Source organism: Glycine soja, chromosome 17, assembly GCF_004193775.1.
Source record: "Glycine soja cultivar W05 chromosome 17, ASM419377v2, whole genome shotgun sequence".
NCBI classification, from domain to species: Eukaryota; Viridiplantae; Streptophyta; class Magnoliopsida; order Fabales; family Fabaceae; genus Glycine; species Glycine soja.
The window spans coordinates 39,426,487-39,448,860 of NC_041018.1; the positions used below are offsets into that span (position 1 = coordinate 39,426,487).

Consider the following 22,374-nt stretch of genomic DNA (forward strand, 5'->3'; position numbering starts at 1 on the left):
CATATCAAAAAATATATATACACTGATATCCCTCTACAAGCTCAAGGTGGTTGCTGAGAGGGAAACACTTTTACCTTGGCTCAAATGTCAGCAAAGGAAGTAGACAATAGAGGTTTAGTTAAAACGTAACAAGTTGATCAGAAGTTGCAATAATATGCCTTGAACTTGAAGAGCCTTGGATTTTTCTTCTCACAATCAAAATGAATATCCAATTTCCATGTGCTTAGTTTTTGCATGTAAAATAGGATTGTGAGAGAGCAGCACAACACTCAAATTATCACATAGAAGCAAGTCACAAGACTCGCAAAAGGCTACTTCTTGGAGAACAAGGCACTAAATTGGGTCCAAAGAAAACACAGGAACCCGAAGTTGATTTACAATCATCCGGCTCACTTGTCCAATCTGATTTACAATCGAGATTAGCAGGTTGTATGAAATGGCCATCTTTAATAAAATCATTTTGTTTCCAAATATCCGTTTGTTTAGGTTTTTAATCGAGTTAAATGATATTGTATAATCCATGTAATCAACTCTACCTACTGGAATAAGGTTTTGTTGTGATTTTTGAGTGCATGACAGCACATCAACAATTGTTCAAGGATGAGCCAAAATTGAGACACTTTATTGTCAATTTTTATTTTTCATCGTTTGAGTTGTCATTTTTTATTCAAATAATTAAGGATTTCAAAAGAATTTGAGGTGAGAAATTATTTAAACATTCCTGAATCTAAATATTTGGTAAGAACTTCAAGATTTACAGACAACACGAGGTTAAAATTTTAAACAAAGAAAATTTGATATTTTTAAAGTATTATGTGTTATTCTGATTGGTAAATTATACGTTTAAAAAATTGATAAATTTACATTATAAAGATTTTTTGAAGTAGAGAAACACTAACACAAAACTTAATTATGAAAATTAAAAAAAAAGAATCGCATTCAAAGAAAAATTATTGAAGAGCTAGAGTCTTGCATTTTGATTCTCTTTTTTAAAAGGATCAAGAGTAAAAGCCCAAAATATATAAAAAAAAAAATGAAAGAAAGTACTCGCACCTCGTTTTATTGCATAGTTAATGATATATCAAAGTCAAGATCTAACTTGTCCTCATAGCTTTTGCAAATTTAGTCACTATAATCTGAGTATAGGTAATCTGAATATATACTTTGCCAATTTTCACGTTCATTTGAAATCACAGTGCCTAGCGATATGTGGAGAGGACTATCTTAAGTTTTGCTACACCCTTGATGGAATGGTTTAATAAATTAAGGAGTAAATGTATCTTTAAATTGCTTGCAGTTTATATACAAGCATCAAACAAGAGAAAAGTCCTTGAAACTTGTAAAAATGATTTCTCATAGCAAATCTATAAATTAGACCTTGAGATTGTATAAAAATGACTTTATAAAAAATCGTTTATTTCAGTATTTTATACTTTATTTTTCTACTGTCATTTTACACTAATCTATAACTATTAAAGACAATGCAAACATTTTGTCAGGCCAATTTACCCTCTAACTAATTCTAAAAATCACTTTTGAATCAAACAATTTTTTTTTAAAAAAAAACTCCTCAAATACAGTTATTAAAAAAAAATCCTCCAATGTGACAATTATTTACATATTTTAATTATTTTTTATTTTAATTTAAAACTAAAAAAATAAAAGAATTAGTAGTTGAGGCACTTAGTGCTTGGTTCCAACTTGTAAATAATAAAGTGAATGAAATTTTATAAAATTTAGAATTAACGTAGAATATTTAAAATATCAAGAATTCCCCTAAAAAAATCAAGAATTAAAAACCTATACGATTGAGAAGACTAAATTCAGTAATTTGAGTTTATTTAGCTTAAGAAAGAGTTTGGCAGATTGTAGACCAAAATGGGAGGGGGGAAAAATCTAGGATCTACAACAAAAAATTTTACATCGGCATCATTAGATCTACAACAAAACAATAGAAATGCACCTGGGCAAACCCCAAATTTCCGTGTCTGCTACTCACCAGAAAGAAACTTTACAAAAGCAAACGACATAAAATATTTACATATATTCCGGGCATACAAAATATGCCTTCAGCTCCACCGCTGGCTTAGCTATATGATTTTACTTTTGATAAAGGACACCTATCATATTCATATCCACTCAAAGTTTGTTTCTTTGGGAAGAACCAAAGCAATGAGGCAATCTGATGGATCATGTGCAATAGAAAGCAAAGAGCACGTTTCAAGTGAGTGGGGGAGAATGAATAGCAACCTTGCCCATATGGATTTTGAAGCTGGGATTTTAATAACCCCAGCACAATCCCTCTGCTTCAAGTATGATATGAAATCCTGAAACTGGTCGACAGACATAGGATCAACGAGAGGAATGGACTGTGTTACAGGACACAAACATGAAATTCCAATTCTTATTCATAAATACGTAAGTGCAAATTCCAATTCAAACAAACTGGAATGAATAATAATGATAAGAGGATTTTAAAAGAAAATATAGAGCACCAGGAGAGGTGATATATTCTATTTAGTACCAAATTAAGATTATATGAAGTACATCTCAGCAAGGGGTTATAAGTTGGTCCTAATTCCTAGCCGAGAGTAGTCTTCATCCAAAACATAAGCAACCATTTGTCAAAGGAATCTAAACAAAATATACTAGAACTTGAGATAATTTAGTTGCTCCTGGAAGTCTCAGAAACGACAGGTAAAATAGATCAACATTAAGATTCAGTGCTCAGTTCTGAGAGACAACACCGTTTTGCACTCAGAAATAAGTGAGGAAAAGAAAACATACCCTTTTGTGGTCACTAGAGGAAGATGGAATCAAACGGCACACTTCCCTCTGCACCAGAAATCAATACCATAAAGTCAGATTCAGGGAATGAAAGGGCAATGCAGACAACCTTCAACAACAACAAGCCTTATCCTACTAGGTGAGGTAGGCTACATGAATCACACAACACTATTAAGCTTAGTTATGCAATGCAGACAACCTCAAATACTTCAAATAATATTGGATATTGATACACATATAATACAACTGTCTCAGTATCAGAACAATGTTGCCTTGTCTACAAAACTCTTCATGATTTTCTTAAAGTAGTGAATGAATCATTACCATAACGTGAATATAACATTTTTTATTTAAATTTGGCTAGGATTATGCCTTTTCAATTAGATTTCAAGGGCAGAGAAGAGTAAAAAGAAAGACAGTCATTTGGGTTTGCTATTACTGTGTCACTGCTACATCGATCAACGGTATAAAAACCTAACTTTGCCACTCTTTCTGTTGTCCCTTAAAGTCTTAACAAAAATTGAACTACCAGGCAAAATAAACCTCCCAACATTCAGCAGCACACTTGTTTTTGGGGTGATTTTCATGCAACCTGGTGATTTTCTGATGAATCCACTTGTTCAACCATCTGCTATATTTTTTTTCCAGCCAAACCCAGCATCTTTAATCAACCCACTGATCACCATTAGCCCTCTGCCAACTCATGTATGTTCCCTGTTGGTTTGGTTCCAACAGAACTCATTGCTCCCTCCTTTACCACAGGTCTGATTCATGCAAGTCTCTGTTTCTGTTTTTCGCTGAGTTGCATACTTCACAGCTCAAAAATTATGATCTCATGAGTTCATTCATAGTTTTCTGTTTTCCTACTATAATTCCATGTTTTTTACTTCATCCTCTCTGAATCCCCCCCATGTTCCTTGACTTTTGTTATTGACTTGATGGTGATTGGGAGTCTACACTATTGACTTTTGATTATTAATGATGAATATGTCTTTAACTTTGATTTTTTCAAGCATTTATTTATGTAGTATAAATAATGTAATTTACATCTATAATCTTTGGTATACAGCACACACCATCAAGCTATTGTATTTTTCATATTGATGTCTTAATTATCCTACACTAGTATTGACGCTGGTTCAAGGTCCTTGTCCTCCTTAGTAGGTGTGTCATCATTCCCAGTTAGTGTGCTAGAGGAAGATGTCATATCCTGAATAAGGGGAAAGGACGACAACCCAACAGACTCAACTTCTAGACTACTCTTCTCCTGAAGCTGAGGAGTGAGGACTAGTGTAGAAGGACTCTGTTTTATGAAAGGTGACATCTATGGAGACCAACACAATGATTTTTTGGATGATAACTGTTGGTATCCCACATCCACTATTGACATAGCCAATGTAGAGCTTATAAAGGCTTGCACAATCCACATCTTATGAGCTAGCTTTTTAAATTGAGTTAGGTCTAACATAAATTCAAGATGGTAATAGAGAATAGATCCTCATTACTATAATGCATTGGACAGGACTGTGACATTGAGTTCATCAACAAAGATTCACTCTTTCACTTGCAACTGTCCAAAATCTACCAGTCTTGCAGCTCTCAATGCAATATAAAAAAAATCCTACCTAGCTCCACGACTTTCCTAGGTCAGTCCTACAATCTCCAGGCTCTAGATGTCCAACCTTGGACATAGGGGAGAGGTGATGAGATCCCATATCAACCTAGATATAGCAAAAGTAGAACTTGAAGATTTGGGCAATCCTCATCTCATGAGCTAACTATTTGGATTGAGTAAGGTTTAGAGCAAAGCCTCCCCAGGATCTGGAGATTTGATACCAACTTGAAAAAGGAGGCTGAATTTTATTTCTAATTCAGTAATTTACATAGGATGATTACAAATCATATATATAGACTACATCTAACCTCATAAAGCAAATACAAGAGAATAAAAATTGTACAAACCAAGTCTAATCAAATCTGTCCGAATTATGGTAATTATACTACACAAGCTCTTATAGATTGTAGATGGGGGCATAGATGGGGACCAAAGCATGCTGGTTAAGTTTGTGCATGCTATAATATTTTGAGCCATGTAAACCCAATAATATAATCAAAGAATGCTTATCTAATGTAATAGCCTGAGAAAAGGCATCAATTACAAATTACACACATTTCTTGACAAATTGAGCATGACATGATTGGAGAGGGGGAGCAGCCAAAGGATGTTTGAAAACTCACTCTATGAGATGGAGTAGCAGCAAATGTTGATTTCACATGTCGAAGATCTGTTCGTTTTGTCATGTCTAATTTTGAGGGCCACCTGCATCAGAGAAAAGCAATCTAAATGGGAATCCATTTGAAGAAAATAGTATTCCAACCAAGAGGAAACAACAATTTGATATCTTACTCGGCAGGCTCAGGTATGGCATTTGAATATCGACAAATATTTGAATCTGCTTTGCATGCATAAATTGTACAGTAATTAACCCCACTTTTACAGAGATTCCCCTGCCATTGATACAGCAAGGACTGCCCTGAACATTCCATATCGACTGCTTCTTGAACAGGCAGTGGTGGAGGAGGAGGGGGAGGAGGAGAACTAGGCAGTGGAGGGACCAAGGGTGGCTGAACCTGGGGTAAAGGTGGTGGAGAAGGAGGAAGTGGAGGTGGCATTTCAGGCTGAGGAGGTGGCAAGGATGATAAAGGTGGTGGTATAATTGATGGAGGCACCTGCTGGTTATAAGGATGCATTGGAGTTCCTTGTATCTGAGCAAGTGGAGTTACTGAAGCAGGAATAAAAGGACTGACAACAGCATTACCATGAAAATTATTTGGCATTACTCCTGTCTTGAATTGGCTGACAGGTAAATGATTATTAATTCCCCGACGATCCCATGGACCATTAGGAGGAACATAAACAGGGCGAACAAAAGGAGAAGACTGAATTTGTTGTGGTGGTGGAATGGAAGGTCCATGTGCTCCAGAGTGTGAATGCGGAACAATACCTGGTGCAGTTGGACTAAATTTCAAAAAAAGACACCATAATTGTTCGCCAGAAAGCAGTATATAAATCTAACTTAGTTATTCAATTTATAATTCCATAACCAAGAAAAAACTGTACCCACAGACATGCGCATAAACAAAGAATTCATAGAGCACTACCTCCTTGATGAGGATCCTGTGACAAATTATCATAACCATCAGGTTTTCTTGCTCCAAGCTCTGACATCTCCCTAGAACCAGGAAAGTGCCAGTTTGACTGAGGCAGATTATGATTTTCTGAATTTATTCTGGGGGATACAAGCTCCATTGAATTGTTCTCTGGTTTAACTGAAAATGGTACAGCAATCTGATTTCCGGGTTTGCTGTATAAAGCAAGGAGAACAATATGTAAGTTATTAAACACTAATGACTTATTCTGAGGACTTACTATGAAACAACGTAAAAGCTGTTGGCCTTGGAAGAAATAGCAATCCTTAGCCACCCACCACACATTAAAGAATCCATGATCAACAGACAATGGTGTAAAATAAAATTAACTTTATCATTGGAGAACTAATGTAGATTAAGTTATTAGTTTCTATTATTTATTTAGGGTTTTAAATTTCAAAATTAGGAATTTTTAGTTTGGGATTATTTTTTCATTTTTGGTTTAGGGATTTTATTCTATTTTGGATTATCTTGTTTTAGATTAAAATAGGAATAATTATTTGGGGTATTTGGCTATTTTAGGTCTATAAAAAATAAGCTTAGTGTAAACACTTGAGATGCTTTTGATTATATTATATGGTAATGAGATTTCTTATTTTAGAGATATTCGATATTTTGGTCAGAGGAGCACCCCACCCTAGAAGAGTAAACTTTGTTTGCCAAGGCCTGATTTTGGAGCCTGGTTTTGATAACATTGTCACTCTCCGTCTCAGCTTTCATGTTCTTCCCAAAACTCATGCATTTGAGATTTACCTTCAGATTCCATATTGAGACTATTTGTCCCAAACAGTGGTGCATTTGAAAACACTTAAAATATTAAATAAATTTAGTTGTAACAAGAAATAAACCATTAGCTTCACTCAATGTCGAATTCAGTATATTTTACACTTAAATCAAATGACACTAGTTAATCATCAATTTGCTAATTTAGGAGTATATATTTATGTACCATCTAGTGAACATGTCAAACTGAAAATACATTTAAAAAATTGAGAAAAAGTGGAGCATGTGTTCACATGCAGATCTATTTTGGTGCCTTTTGTTGGGACTTAGGAGAGAGTGAGAAGACATTGAAGTTTAAGGCATATGCTTCCAAATGGGAAAAAAAGAAAAAGAACCATGCTCTTCAGTCATCAAATATATTTGTGTTTGTGTGTGAGTATACATTATAAAAATCAACCTTATATACCTGAATTCTATCTGGAAGAACAATCCTGGACAACCACGGAGATTCTTTAGAACAGAAACTGCACCATCAACATTACTACATTCGACAAACCAACTACATCCCATCTGCAAGTTTGTTTGTGTCAACTGCACAATTGATCCAGAGTTTCCAATGGCAAGATTGCAAATGGCCATTAACTCATCATCTGTGAGGAACAAAGAGCTACTACGTGGAATAGTTATGCACAGAGTGCTGGATGGCACCATATCTTCTTCACGCATGGGAGGACAATTATTTCCAATCGTATAATTATCACTGAGACCTAGGTTTTGATTAATATTATACTTTGTGCGCAATGAAGCAAGTAAGGTAGACAAGTGAGACATCCTTGTTCGACTGCTATCGGCGGGGCTCCCTGATAGAGTTCGAGCATGAGGTGATCCAGCAGGGTTGTTAACTTTAAGGTCAAGATTGGGAGGGGGAGGGGGAGGGGGAGGGGCAGGTATAGGCCTTCCACCATCCATATAAGCATGCCCAATTCCAACATTAACTGTTCCTGGACCAAAATGCTGGTTGTAGTTACTTCTTTCTCTTCGTAGTTGTCTCAAATGCAACATGACAGTTGCAGCTTCTTCAGGAGTTTCAAATTCCATAAGTAATGCAAACTCACAGCTAAGATCAATGAATGCAAGAGGACCCTTGTGGATCACCTTCCTTGTTTCATGCATGATCTCATCCCTGGCCCATTGACTAGGAATATTTCCAACATAAATATGAGAACTAGAGCCAACTGCAACACCATTCATTGCACCCCTAGTTCCAAGTCCTATATCCATGAATTTTACACGGCAAGGAAAACATCCAGGTAAACAGTGTCGAGTTTTTATTGCGTCAATGATCCTTCTGTACTCAACCAAGGCAAATCCTTTTACTGGGAAGAAAATAAATTGTTCAATAGTACCAAATCTTTCTAAGTGAAACCTAATATGATTTTCAGGCACATCAGGACCTACATAGCCTATCCATAACTGCTTAGAAGCAGAGACAATATCCATGGCTGCAGGATCCCCATCACAGCACCAGACAATTTGACCTTTTGTTGAAGCAGTTGGTGACATAAAATGATGATTAGGAGATGCCAAAGAATTACTAACAGATCCACTAGAGGATCTCAGCGGAGGTGAATTGAAGTTCATATTTAAGACATGATTTTTCTCTACATTCAGGAAATCATTTCTACCTTCAAATGAATTGCTCCTAAAGTCTACTGGTGTTCTAACAGCAGGTGAGAACATTTGATGGCTTACCGAGTCCCTAGGTGTGGGCATATTCCCTTCCTCCCCCACCCCAATGCTCATGGGCTTTGAGACTCCATTATCGTAATGTGAACCCACTTTTAACACAGGAACATGGTCAAGAGGAACTGCTGAGCTATGATCCATCACATATTTATCAGTAAAACCATCAGAAGAACCAACATGAACTCTCAAACTGCTGCCTTTTCCAGATGATTCACCAATGCTTTCATGTTCCTCAGAGATCCTAGGAACCATGTAGTTCCTATTCATGTAAATTGAAGAATCAGATTTATCTTCATCACTATCTGCTTGACAGTCCTCCAAATCTGTTTGTCGAGGAAACATTCCAAGAATTCCTTGCAGTACTGACGTAATTTCCAGTGATACATCAGAGAGCAAGTCAAGCAACTTCTTACATCTACACAACATCCATTTCCGCAGTAAGGGATCCTTGTCAAGGACCTGTATAGAGAATGGTCATGAAAAGGTTTCTTAATTAGTAAGAAAACTAAAATTCTTAATTAAGAAAAATTAAGCAAAAAGTATCAAGTTTTTAACAAACATTCTTCAGTGTCACCAGCAACCAATAAGCTAGCATTTCTAACAAAATATAAAACCTAAAAGCAAAAGGCTCAATCATGACTCAAAGTAAAATTCAAAAAAGAAAATCGCATCACATCATGTCTTTACAATCAAGTGTCATGTATAAAGTAATCTCCCTTTGATGAAAACAAAGAATTATTAGGAGCAATACTGACAAGCTGTACATTACAACATCATAAATTTCTACCAAAATTGAAAGTATTTGATACAAATCAGAAAGTTTCTTATGATGTATGGTTCACATCTTAATGTGGATTTTATAATAGTACTATTTAGTATTATATTATACAAATAAAACCAGGAAAGGAAGAGAGAGTAGAGAGAACCAACATAACCACAATAAATATAAAGAAAATTGAATTACTAATTTCATTCTACGCCTGGCAACATTTTTCATTTTAGTTCCTATATGATATGATATAACCTTACAATTTAGTCCCTACATGAAAAAATGTTCAAAAGTAGGTCCCTGCCATTTGCTGACTTCATAACAGGGTCAGTTTTGGTCTACTTGATAACATCATCAAAATAGAGTAATAATAAAGTTCACAATAAACGTAAAGTCTATGTATGCAATTTGTTATAACAGCTATATTGCAGAACAAAAATATAAAACATATACTGTGTATAAATGATACCCACACAAGAAGATAAAAATTATGAAGTATTACCTGCATAAGCAAGCAGCTTTTGCCAACAGATGAATCACCACCAGAAACATGGTTGTCTTCAGTCATAATTGCCTCACCAGCCTCATTGTCTCTGATGCCTGACCCAGTAGAATCTGTACATGATTTAGATCCACCAATTGCTCTTTCGAAAAGGTGAACTGCCTTATCATCATCAAATGTGCTAGTCACCAGGCTCAGAAAACGCTGTCCTTCGGCATTAGTTGCCTCTTTTGTGGCAGAGCCAAAGAGATCCAAACAAGCTGCAAGCAAATCTTTTGGACAAGAGAAGAATATCCGAAGTAGACATAACACGCGCAACTTGGACAGTTTAGTCAATGAAGATTCATCTTCATCTAAAATCTTTTGTTTCAACTCAGAAAAGGCCTCAGGAGTATCTTGCATATTCAGGAAATTCTTGTCAACCATCTGTAAGACATCCTTCCCTTCGAATAAGGCTATAAAAAAGGTGAGCACATTCTGAAAAACTGCTTCGCAAATTCCTCTAATTACAGCTAATGTAGGCGCCACCGATGAAGCATCGCAGCAAACATCAGCTAGGCCACAAATACAGGCTCTAGCAGTTTCAAATGCAATACCACTGGAATCCTCTCCTCTGCTGATCAAGGCCAAACTCAAGTTGTGCATATTAATAACAACTTTAGCTGCAGCTTCCAAAGCAGTTGGACAGTGACATGCGTACCGAGGAATAAGATCCGCCACAATTCTTTGTACACTCATACAACCTGTCACATTATAGAAGATTCACTTTGGGAAAAAGAGAATTCCAATCATGGAAATTTTTCTATCCATTCCTTCAATATTATTGACAAAGAATATAGTCCACTTGCAAATTAAGCACTTAATCAGGCAATAAAGCCACACGAGGTAAAGACATGGCTACTTTAGGTGATATTGAAACCCAAATCTCTTGTGCTTTATGCAACTAGCTTGGCCTTATGGAGGGAGACTCCAAAACCCAAGTACTTTACAAGCATAAAAGAAACTCATACTGCAGATATCAAAGTCCAAGTTTAAAGTTAAATGCTTCGCTTGATTCTTCAATTAAAACTATATCATGAACAAAAAAAATGCAATTAGGGATAATCTTTTGAAGCCCCTTGTAACCATGTCCAAGACTAGATTAAACAAGAACTTAAGGCTGAGCTTTGATGCAATCATATAAGAAATTCCTTAGTTTCGTCTCTTAGAGTTCTGACACTAGTCGTTACCCTGTCATACATGTCTTGTTACTCTTGTATAGCCTGGATATAAGCCATGCAAACACCATTTTTCTTCAAAGTTTTTCACAACACTTCTCTAGGCACTCAATCTTAAGCTTTTTCCAAGTCAATAAAACCGTATGTAAGCTACTGTTGCAAACCTTTTCCTGGTATAAAACCAAATTAATTCCCGATAATCCTCATCCCTTCTCTTAATTTATGCTCAATCACCTTTTTCCATAATTTCATGGTGTTACCTGAGAGTTTTATACCACTATAGTTAGCACAAATCTACATATCTCCTTTATTCTTAAAGTTATTATGATTAACCAATATATTCTTGTTAGAACTTGTACCTTTTTGGAATCATAGAATAATATTCAAAAAAATTTCCTCATATTTTAACAATAGCATTCTCGTAGGAACATCAAGACTTCTTTAGTGAGTTTTAAGAATCAATCGGCAAACATCTTCACCAAGTCCTAGGATAGTCTACATATGTTACAAACTGGATGTATTTGATCCATATGCACAAGCTTAAGGGGGAGTGTTGATTATTGTCAATCATGTGATTGATATTGTTGATTCTTTCTCAATTTCATAGTTTCTTCATTTAGGAGATTACAATATCATAGGAAAGGTTGGTGTATCATAGGAAACTATTATTATATCTCTTAAACTTAGGGGTCCCTTTCTCCTTTTTTTATTTTATATCTTGTATCTATGTTAGTACCTCAGAGCATTGCTCAAATGCTCAATCAATCCAATTCAATACAAAATATTCAACATTTTTCCGTCTTATAGATTTGGCATTCTTCACCATATGTCAGCGACATTTTATGTTTCAAAAGAACATTTGAAATAAAATGATTCACAAACCCTAGTAACACTGGCAAGAATAAGATTTCTAAACCGTGAGATGTCATCACGTACAAAACAATTTCAAAATGACTTGAAACCTCAAGCAATTCCCAAACAAAAAATGGAAACTATTTCTTTCATGTCAAATACTCCAAACATTGAGCAAACATAAATAACACCTAACAGGGTGAACTTTATGCACAAGATTCCCATAGAAACATTCCTAAATGGCTATCTACAGAAACGCTCCTCTCCAGCAAAATCACATTCCGGTTACAATCAAACAAATCATAAAAGAAATAGTAAGAAACGCTATTTAATGAGCTAAGAGTGAAAAAAAAAGGTTATTACCTCTGGAAGAAGTGATGAGAGCGAGATAACTCTGTTCGAGTTCAGACATGGAGGAGGGAGCGTCTTTTCGAAGCAAGCAACGCTTAATCCGCTTGTAACCTTCGTACACGCTTCGAATTTCATCCTTGTTCCGCCGCTTCGCGAGAATCTCCTCCTGAGACAGCGGGGGAGTGGACGACGGCGTGGGTAGGGTTTGCGGAGAGGAAGGGGTTGCTTCGGATTCCGGCGGCGGCGGTTGCGGCGGCGAAAACGGTGGCGGTTCTGGTAAAGGCTCGTAGAGCTTTCGCTTCTTCAGAGGCTGCTCCGCTGAAGCCATGGGAAGTGACGAATGGACTGTACTCGGCAGTCGGCACGCAGTCCACGAGTTTGGAGCGCTTCTCCGAAAATGAGGGATGACAACGGGTCGGGTCGGGTCGGGTCGGGCATGGATAGTGTGATTTTCGCTACCCACTGGTTCGAACAAATTTGTGTCCACTACCCGCATGTTACTTAAGCATATTCAAATCATATAAACCATTAAATCGATAAAAAAAAAATCAAAAATTGCTTAAAGTGGAAATCTTAAAAAATAAAAATTTAAAAAATCACATATTTTTTGCTATTCAGTTCTATTTTTTGATCTTATTATCAAAATCAAGTCAAATTACATATTATATTTTATTTAATGAATATTTAGCTTTACCTAGTTAGCATTGTTTTAAATTTATATTAGTTATAGGTAAATAGTCACTTCAGTCATTAAATTTGCAATGCGCTACATTTTAGTGCTTGAAAGATGAAAAAATAAAATTTTATCCCTGAATTTGTGAAAAGTGTAATAGTTTAATTCAAATGTTAAATATCTTCATCAAAGCAAACATAATGTTCTACATGACATTTGTGGATGAATTTATCAACGAAAATTATCTTACATGTGTTATTGACGAAGTTGGACGAAATTGTTACTAGAAATTTTGGGTGAATTTGTCATAAAATTTTGATTATCTTCAACTCCATCATCAAAAAGCTCTACAACATTGTCCCCTTCCTCTTGTGTTATTGACATCGCTTGGCTTGACCTTCTCCCCTTCCTCTTCTAGTGGTCACCTCCCCAACCCACGCTTCCAAGAAATCTCGCTCCTAATTTTTGCATCTAGATCCAAACACAAAATGCTCAAATATGTCAAATATGAGCCTATGTTCCACCTTTTGCATCACCATCACTCACCTCCGACACCACCACTATCGTCCAGATCTAATGACACTAGCAAGGTTTTGTTCCTCTTAGTTGTCATGTGCCTTGAAAGTTATAGAGAAGGGTTAAATCATCCATGGCAGCCATGGGAGAAACAAAGGGACACAAATTGAAGAATGTGAAGAAGAAAAATCTAAGAATGCAAAGAAGAAGATCTACTTTTCTTTTTGGATCTGAGAAGAGGGTTTATATTCTTGCAAAAAAATATTTTTTATTTTGTAATTTGTGACAGTTTTTAACCCCCAAAATTGTATTTATGTTATATTTTCAGTTTCTACCTTTTTGTTTTAAGCTTATACCAATATAGCATATGTTCACCACATTTTCCACTCAATAATTTGCATTTCTTTCTTAGTTTCTGATGGCCTCAAGACTTTAGACAAAGAGCAAAGTAAAGAATCCAACCTTTGTGAGACGCAAATACTTAAAGATAAAAGTCATAAATAGAAGAAGCTTTGAAGAAACAACATACAAATTATCTTGTGCAAATGCATTCTTTCATTCTTTCTTGTAAATCTTTGTATAGATACTAAGTTCTCAAAGTACCTTGTAAACCTTGAGATAAAAGACTAAAGTGCGGAGAGATATATCCGTTTGTAAGACAATCTAATTTTAGTCAGTATGCAATCTTCCAACAAACCTTGTTGCCTTGTTTCGAGCCAACAATGGCTTGGTAGGACAAAGAATATTGGATTAAAGTTAAGCTTGGGGTAAAGCTTGCATTTGTAAGAGTCATAAGTGACAGTGAATAATACTTGTAACTTTGTAATAAGTTAGTGGAATCTTGATAGTTTGTCAAAAACTAGACATAGTCTCAGGGTAAAGATGAACAAATATAAACTATTGTGTGTTTTTCTTTATTGCTTATCCTAATGTTAACTGACAAAGAGTTCAAATTTGTTTTTAGATTTTACATTTGTTTTTTTATATGTCAAGAAAACTAGTTTTCTCATTGTTTAATAAAGTTTTATTAAAACTTCCTTTATCTATTTTTAGTTATATTTGCATCAAATGATAAACATGTTTTCAGTATAAGAAAAAGTTTAAGATTTCAAAAAACACAATTTAATCCCCCTTCTTGTGTTATTTGTTTTTACAGAAGAGAAAACAGTAAAAAGATATAATCAATTGAATAACATCAGAAAACTTTATTAAAATAATGAACTAGAGTACATGTGTACAACTACATCATAATCCAAGCTCTAACGTTTTAGCCAACCATGGTCATAATATAGTCGAACAACATACAAGATTGCATTAAGAATAAAAGAGATCGAAAACCCTTAAAGATTAAGACCTCAATTGTCCCCGATGTAGTTTTGTCTCTCAAAAGTCCTTGCTGCTCAAAAATAAAATAATACCTTCTTAGATACAACACCAATACCCTATTTATAGCTTTGTAAAGATAATTACTCAAATTAGGCGCACTACAACTATGGTGAAATCCACCACTATTGTGGTAAAAAACTATGACACTGAAGCTTTGGGGTGTTGTGGAATGGCTATGACCCTCATTGTGTTGATCATGACCCTCATGGTGTTGACCATGACCCTCATAGTATTGACCATAGCCAACAGCAGAAAGATGACGTTGTTCTAGGGGACAATTATCCTTTTGCCATGGCTATACTACTTACCACAATCGTGATAAATTTACCATGATTGTTATCAAATGATAAAGTCTTCAAATATTTTGAAAAACATGTAATTTCAAACTCTATCACTCAATTGAGTGACTTATGTTTCTGCAATACAAAACTAATGTCCAAACATAAGTTCTGTCAATAAAATGCATGAAAATGACACAAAAACTTGCACAGAATATCACTAAAAAGGTGATTTATCATGGAGCTCTAAAGATGAATTTGTGAAGATGCAAAGTTGGTTTAAGAGAGCCATATTCGAGACGACTTAAGTCATTAAAATTTGAAGGAAAAAGACCATTGTTGTTGCGGCTTAAGCCATGCTTACATGGACGACTTAAATCAGTTAGAAAAAGGTTAGACCGCAGAAAACTCACATACTATTTAAAGGGGATTTATGACACACGAAAGAGTGCTTGTTTTGTATGTTTTGGGAAGTGTTTTGAAGCAAGAGAATCGCACAACGCTTTTAGGCTTGTGGGCTCTTCTTCAATTGATTTCTTCTACCCCAATGGCTATGCATAACTAATTTCATCTTTCATTTGGGTTTAATGTAATCGAACCTATTTTCATTTAATTACTCATTTTATTATTCAATAAAGAATTGTTATTGCTTCCCTTCTATGTTTAATGCTTGTTTTTTGTTTGATCACCCGATTCCATGAATCTCTTTATTCAATTATAATTGAAAATTTTGATTGAATTGCAAATTGTAGGGAGCACCTAATAATTTTTATGCTTAGAGATAGGATAAAAAGGATTGAGCATCGTTAAAATCATTATTCCCAATACAAGTATGTTGGTTACACTAATTCAAGGGATTGATACTAAAATTAAAGAACTCCGATTGTCTCACTTAAGAAATTAATGTTTGAATAAAATTGTGGGTTGATTTTTTTGTTTGGTAATGTAAGATAAAAACAAGAAAACAACAAAGAAACAACAATCTAAGGATTGCAGTGCCTTAGCATCCACCGTAAGCAACTCTACCAACTCCAACGGGGGAGTAGAAATCTCAGTCAGACTATCACCCAAGTTTGGATCCAATTTTGCTAGAAAATTCACACACATGTTTCCTTCCCTTAATGTATGAACCAACTGAACCCTCAAGTTTTCCTTTAGAAAATCCTTGATACCTTCAACAATGAAAGCATAACGGTGGGAATCTTGACGCGGTTGTTTGATAATGGTGAAAGCATGAGTAGAATCTGACACACACAAAATGTCATCAAAATTCATATCCCAAGCAATCTTAAGCCCATTAAGAAAATGTGGACATGAACATCCGCGTTCAGAGTCACTTGGTTACCCTTGGTCATGATACAAGATACCCACTTCGAGGGAGAAGAGCTAGCCATCCTAGTCTCTGTGTTGTCATCAAAAGCCGACGTAATAGACTCGTACATAGCCAAAATTCTCGCCAAAGTCTGTTGATGTTCACAAGCAACCTGCTTGAAGACATTGTGGATTGACGATAACAAATATTTGTTTGAATAAGAAAATAGTAATTACACATGTTAGAATATATGATTTGATGAAGTTAAATTCCAACTAATGTTTTTTTCTTGATTTAGACTCCGTTTATTTTATTGTGCATGACAAGTATTTTTGAAAATTCTAAAATTAAAATTTCTTTTCTTAATTTTTTTTATCTTTATGTAAATTATTATTTAGATTTAGTTACTATAATTTTTCAATATGCATAGTCTAAAAATTATATTATTAATTATCAAATTATCACCCAACTCCTTTGAAAAATATATTTTTCAATATCCATAGTCTAAAAATTATGTTATTAATTATCAAATTATCACCCAAGTCCTATGAAAAAGATATTCTTACTCATCATTTTGTTCCTCGATCGTGCGATTTAATTTGGTACATTCATTACCTTTTGCATTTTGACTAATGGACTATTGGTTAATATTACGAGTGTTAATTCTCCATCATTTCATTGGTTATCGAGGGAAACGCGTTTGGTTTGTTTCCAATTCATTCCATAATATCGACCTTCTACCATCCACGTATATTAGGCAACCTGGCGAAATTAAATAATTATGTCCATAGTCTTCGGCTGACAATGAAGTGGTAAAAGGTCTCAATGGTTCTATATTTGTTTCGCGAAGTCTGCATGGAGTGAATTAATTTAATACGTATGTCCATAACTATACTTAATAATTATCTTAAAAAACTATACAATAATTACTTACTTAACACGTCCATAATTATACTTAGTTAGTGTTACAAAGACTGGAAATACATTATACGTATCATACCACCCTAAGCAATTATGTAACTATATTATAATTGTATTATGTGAGCCTTTGAATTAGAAGTCCTATATATTATATATGCACTCAACAGACAGGACCTTTTTTTATACAGAATATTAATTGTTTATGTCATTATGTGGTCTAATCCTTTGTTATGTTATTAGAGTTTACACTTAAGGTTATAAATTGTTTTTTTTAATCTTCCCATTCTTAGGGAGATAATGTATAAAATTGTTGTTATAAAATACGTATTCTCTACAATTATTAAAGTAAACACAAAGGTTAAAATATAGCATGTTAAATATAATAATAAACAAAACTGTAAGCTTGAAATATGAAATAAAATATTAATGAATTTCAATTACACTCCGTGTTCTTTGCTCATACGTGCGCCTCACCTTTAAGATAACATGTTTGTAATATTTTATCGAAACTCCCACCGTGTTTCACCTTTTTATTAGTATATTGTGTTTTAATCTGTTTAATGTATTATTAACTAATATGTGCTGTGAAAAGTTGTACGGATTATCGACCAATCTGAAGTTTCAGGCCAATTTCAAGTTTATCAGACTCCATAAATTTCTAACCCTAAAGCGAATTTTGATGTGATGTTCTGTTTAAAAAAATTAATAGTCATTTTTTTTAAAATAATAATATTTTATTAGAATGGTTATATTTTTATTACAAATGATCCTTTGAGTTTTTTTTTTTTGTTGAAAATCAATATGTTTTTAAGCAAAAATCAATATGTTATGAGACAGTGTATATAATTGAAATTAATAACTAATTAATTTTTAAGCGTGGCTGTGTGAGAGTATCGAAAATTAGGGGTCTTACAAAAATAAAAGTTATGCTATGTTTGTCATATTTTTTGGCATGCAGTGATTTGATGTACTTGGAGGATGCACAACAAAATTGTGTTGACACGGTAAAAAAAAAACATTGTGTTTTAGTTTTAGAGCTTCTTGGGTGATTAGAATACGCTAGGATATGAAAGATAACAACATTATAAATATAAGAGTATGAAATTTTAATCTTATTGCATGTTTAACGCACATCAAATAAAAAATTAAATAATAGGATAAAACCCCCTACATATATAAACATGTAAGAGACTTACTTCCTTAAGCCTCTAGTCTCTCTGTAATTTTCTCGGAAATTAAATGTTTTATTAATCCTAGAGAGTATTTTAGCTCTTCGTTAGATATTCAGAGTATTTAATGCCATCTTTTTCACCTGTAATTTGTTTGAGTTAGAATACTTAGCTTGAACGCACTTGCCTTTGCCTTTCGAAACGACATTTTCCCTTTCTTCTTTTATATATATATAAATACACTTTTCTTTTCTTTCAAGAGATTATGTATTATATATAAGGAATGGTTGGTCCATACTCATATAGCAAAACACTGATAATTAATTACTAATAAATATGAGTTTGGGCCATTGATATAGAATATAAGAAGTAAGAGACAATTAATTAATAAATCATGATGCTTATATCTTTAATTTTTGACATAGTTATACAAAAAGTATCTGTACAAATTATAACTAGTATAGTAGTATTCATTATGTTTATATATATTCGTGACCAAAATCAAGAGACTAAGTAATATAAGTATGTTAGAAAAGCAGTGATAGGGTCACGTGGCATGCGCTGCGTGGACGAGAGGCTATATAATATAAGTTAGTTCGGTTGGTAAGGTAGTTTAATAAGACATAACAAGCTGTCAATAGAGTTAAATGCTCTAATTCACAGTTCACATAATGATATCGTTTTAGCATTTGGGAGACGACGAACCCTAACATTGAAGAACAACGTAAACTAGAACTTGAGGCCACGGCATAATAGCTAGACAGAATTTGGAAAGGGAATAAAATCAGATTTTTAGGGTCTCCAATAATGATATATATATTCATGTCCTATATCTTGAGCTTCTAGATTTTATTCTCTGGCCTTTTCAACTCCTAAAAAGCTTTGGTGTTGGCTGATTTAGGGTTTCTTTAAGCCATTACCAAAGGTCGTGCAATGGCCGGTGCAATTTCCAAAGAGCAACGAAGACCTCACCCAACTTTGTTTGAAGACAAATGCTATAAGAAAATGTGGACATGAACATTTCTACATCCGACGCGTCGAACGAATGGGAGCGCAAGGTTCGGCGGAATCTATGGATATAGATGAACTGAGAGTTCTTAATGTGTTTAATTGCCTTTGTTCAGGTAACCTGTGGGATTAATCTTTGTACGATCCTTTCATCAATTTGATTAATTTTATGTACGATATCACAGCTAGGGTCTTAGTTTTTTCGTGGATATTATTATCCCCAGTCATGCACAATGCATATATATATATATATATATATATATATATATATAATTTTTTGTTATTATCGTGATTGACACATAGTATTTACTGATTTTTTTTATGATTGATCTTTATGAAAAATTTGACTATCGTAAGATTTTATTTTTAATTTTTTTATTCATAAAATTCAAACACAAAATTTTATTTAATAAAATCAAATTTTGTACTACTTAAAACAAGTTCAATAACTTGTTGGTAATGTATATAGTATACTTTGTGGAAATGTAATGTGGGAACCATTAAGGCATTGACAAATTGTTTAATTTGATTTCTTTTGTGAACTATGTGATATATTTAACCTACAATAAATACTTACAGCGGGCAGGAATTCTTGATTCTATTTGAACACATATATCAATGCAAAAAAGTAGGTGCACAGATGATGATTTTAGAGAATTAATATTAGTATATTATTGTAGCTTCATCTTATATTCAGTGGTAGAGATCGAAAGAGAGTTTCACTTACAGCTGGAGGAAAACGCAAAGATAATATTTTGGCCATACATTAACAACTTTGACTTTTGTAGGGTGTGGGGGTGCGAGATATATAGAAATTCACGGCAATGTCAATTCCGTATGGAGGTCTACTTCGTTGCTGTCAATGAGTTGGAAGATAATAAAACTTCTTGTTCTTCATGGAGCAATGGGAATATCGATTTTCAATGTAAACAAAATAGTGCATGCAAAATGTTCTCTCTGACTATAATTTTTAATTAGTTTAACTATAATACACTTACGGTGTAAAGATTTAATTATATTATCATTAAGAATAAAATATGTTTCTTTTCTTCTAGAATTTCTAAAGTTCAGTTTTAGTTTCTGAAAAATTTGTTGTCTGTTTTTTCTTCTTTAATTTTGAAATGTGACTTTCTCATCTCTAAATTTAAAATGCACCACTTTTAATTTAGATAACCTTTATTAAAGAGATGAGAAATATATATATTTAAATAGCACTTAAGACAAAAAAATTCAACATTTTAAAAATGGAGGATGGAAAATGAACAATTTTTTTAAGGAATTATAACTGAATTTTGAAATTTTAAAAAGACCAAAAACATATTATACCCTATCATTAATCATATATTATCATGGATAATAAAATTATTCATCTTAATTAACACCTTGACCTATTCTATCGTTTAGATAATTGCTATCACAAGGTCAGTTATTCTTGAGCTTGTTCTAGTGGCAGAACCATCCATTTTAATTAGAGTAATTAGATAAAAAAAAAAAAAGAATATATTTTACAAAAAATAAAAAATAATATTTAATTAACACTTTTTTTTTTATCTTACGTTCTTCAGTATGTTTATAAGGTGTTTAATGACAAGATGCCACTGAAAGTAAAACATGATTCAAATCTTTTAAGTAAGGTGTTAAATTTAAATTTTGTGGATGAAAAATAGTTAATTAGTTGAAAAATAAAATCCCACTAAAAGTGATATTTAGCTAAATTTTTTGACAAAAATTAATTATCTATGAAATTAATGGAAAAAAAAACTAGACAAAAGAGAGGAAAGAGAGATGAAAATAAAATATAAAATTCTTCTATTATAAACTAATAAGATAAGATCATGTTGAAAATATAAAATACAATAAATAAATACTTTAACCAATCATGATAAGTGTTTACATGATGGAAAAAATGTTTTTACTCTTTCAAGCATGGATATATTATTATTCAACATCAAGAATGATATAAATTAAAAAGAAAACCTTATTTTGAAAGAGTGCCAATGAAAATATATTGAAAATTGATGTATTATTCAGTGCATGAATTTAATTGACGTAAAGTTTTTCTAATTTAACCAATAATATTAAATTTGAGTCTTGGGTCTACATATACATTGAATACTAGCTCATAAAAAATATGATAAGAACTTTTTTAAAATAGAAAGAAAAATTCCAATTTAGTTGTAAAAGAATAAATTGAATATGAACTGAATAATTTACATAAATAACAACTTAAAGATAGAGAGGGTATGAGAAAAAATTAAAAAGATAAACAGATATTTTGGGAATAGAAGCACTTAAACACTCACGATTTCTTAAGTCTGACAGATTTCCCTTTTATTATAAATTTCATTTTTGTATTGACATGTAGAATATGACTCTATCTTTACTACTCATATTCTAGCAGAGTAGCATGTCAAGTAAGATTCCCTCTTGTATTAATGTTACCTACAAGAATTTTGACACTAAAGTAACCAAGAGTTAATTAGGAGGTTGAAAAGGGATTGAAGTCACATGTTCTCTAGTGGCATTTACAATTCATTCCTTATGATGACTCTGATAGAAAGAGCTAAAAATGATCTATTATCCATAGTGGAAAGATATCCTTATATGTAGAAGGATACGGGGGGTGAGGCTTCCTTGAGATCTTAATTAGGATAGTTCTTCGCGCATTAGCTTGATTGGCTCCACATTAAGGCGGTTTAGGTCTATTGGATAGAGTTGGACTTGTGATAGGCTAGCTAGGTTCAAAATAGCCATAAGTTATTTTTAGCTTATTTCAATTAATTGTTCAGGATAACATATGAAAATAACTTACAACTTACATAAGAATAGTTTTATCCTATTTTTACTTTGATTATAAGAACAATTTACATATACATGAAAGTTTTATATTATGAGGGATTTAGGTAACTTGATTGAGTAATGTATATGAATTGTTGTAAATTTTATTTGTATCT

General features: G+C 33.4%; 1 protein-coding gene across 1 annotated transcript; it reads right to left on the reverse strand.

The window, feature by feature from the left end:
* Positions 1-1,822: 1,822 nt before the first annotated feature.
* LOC114393318 lies at positions 1,823-12,607 on the reverse strand. The gene is made up of 8 exons (XM_028354611.1): positions 12,170-12,607; positions 9,738-10,480; positions 7,187-8,925; positions 5,950-6,152; positions 5,195-5,792; positions 5,026-5,107; positions 2,788-2,835; positions 1,823-2,333 (listed from the first exon to the last, which is right to left on the reverse strand). The coding sequence occupies exons 1-8, from the start codon at positions 12,483-12,485 to the stop codon at positions 2,130-2,132; spliced, it is 3,933 nt and encodes a 1,310-aa protein (XP_028210412.1). The 5' UTR covers positions 12,486-12,607; the 3' UTR covers positions 1,823-2,129.
* Between the last annotated feature and the right edge of the window lie 9,767 nt (positions 12,608-22,374).

Bases quoted from the DNA above. Each gene is read 5' to 3' on its own strand.
- LOC114393318 (XM_028354611.1), bottom strand. From the start codon at position 12,485: ATGGCTTCAGCGGAGCAGCCTCTGAAGAAGCGAAAGCTCTACGAGCCT. The intron at 8,926-9,737 runs GTAATACTTCAT...TTCTCTATACAG, and splicing joins AAAGCTGCTTGCTTATGCAG to GTCCTTGACAAGGATCCCTT. The intron at 2,334-2,787 runs GTATGTTTTCTT...TCTGTCGACCAG, and splicing joins CCTCTAGTGACCACAAAAGG to TTTCAGGATTTCATATCATA.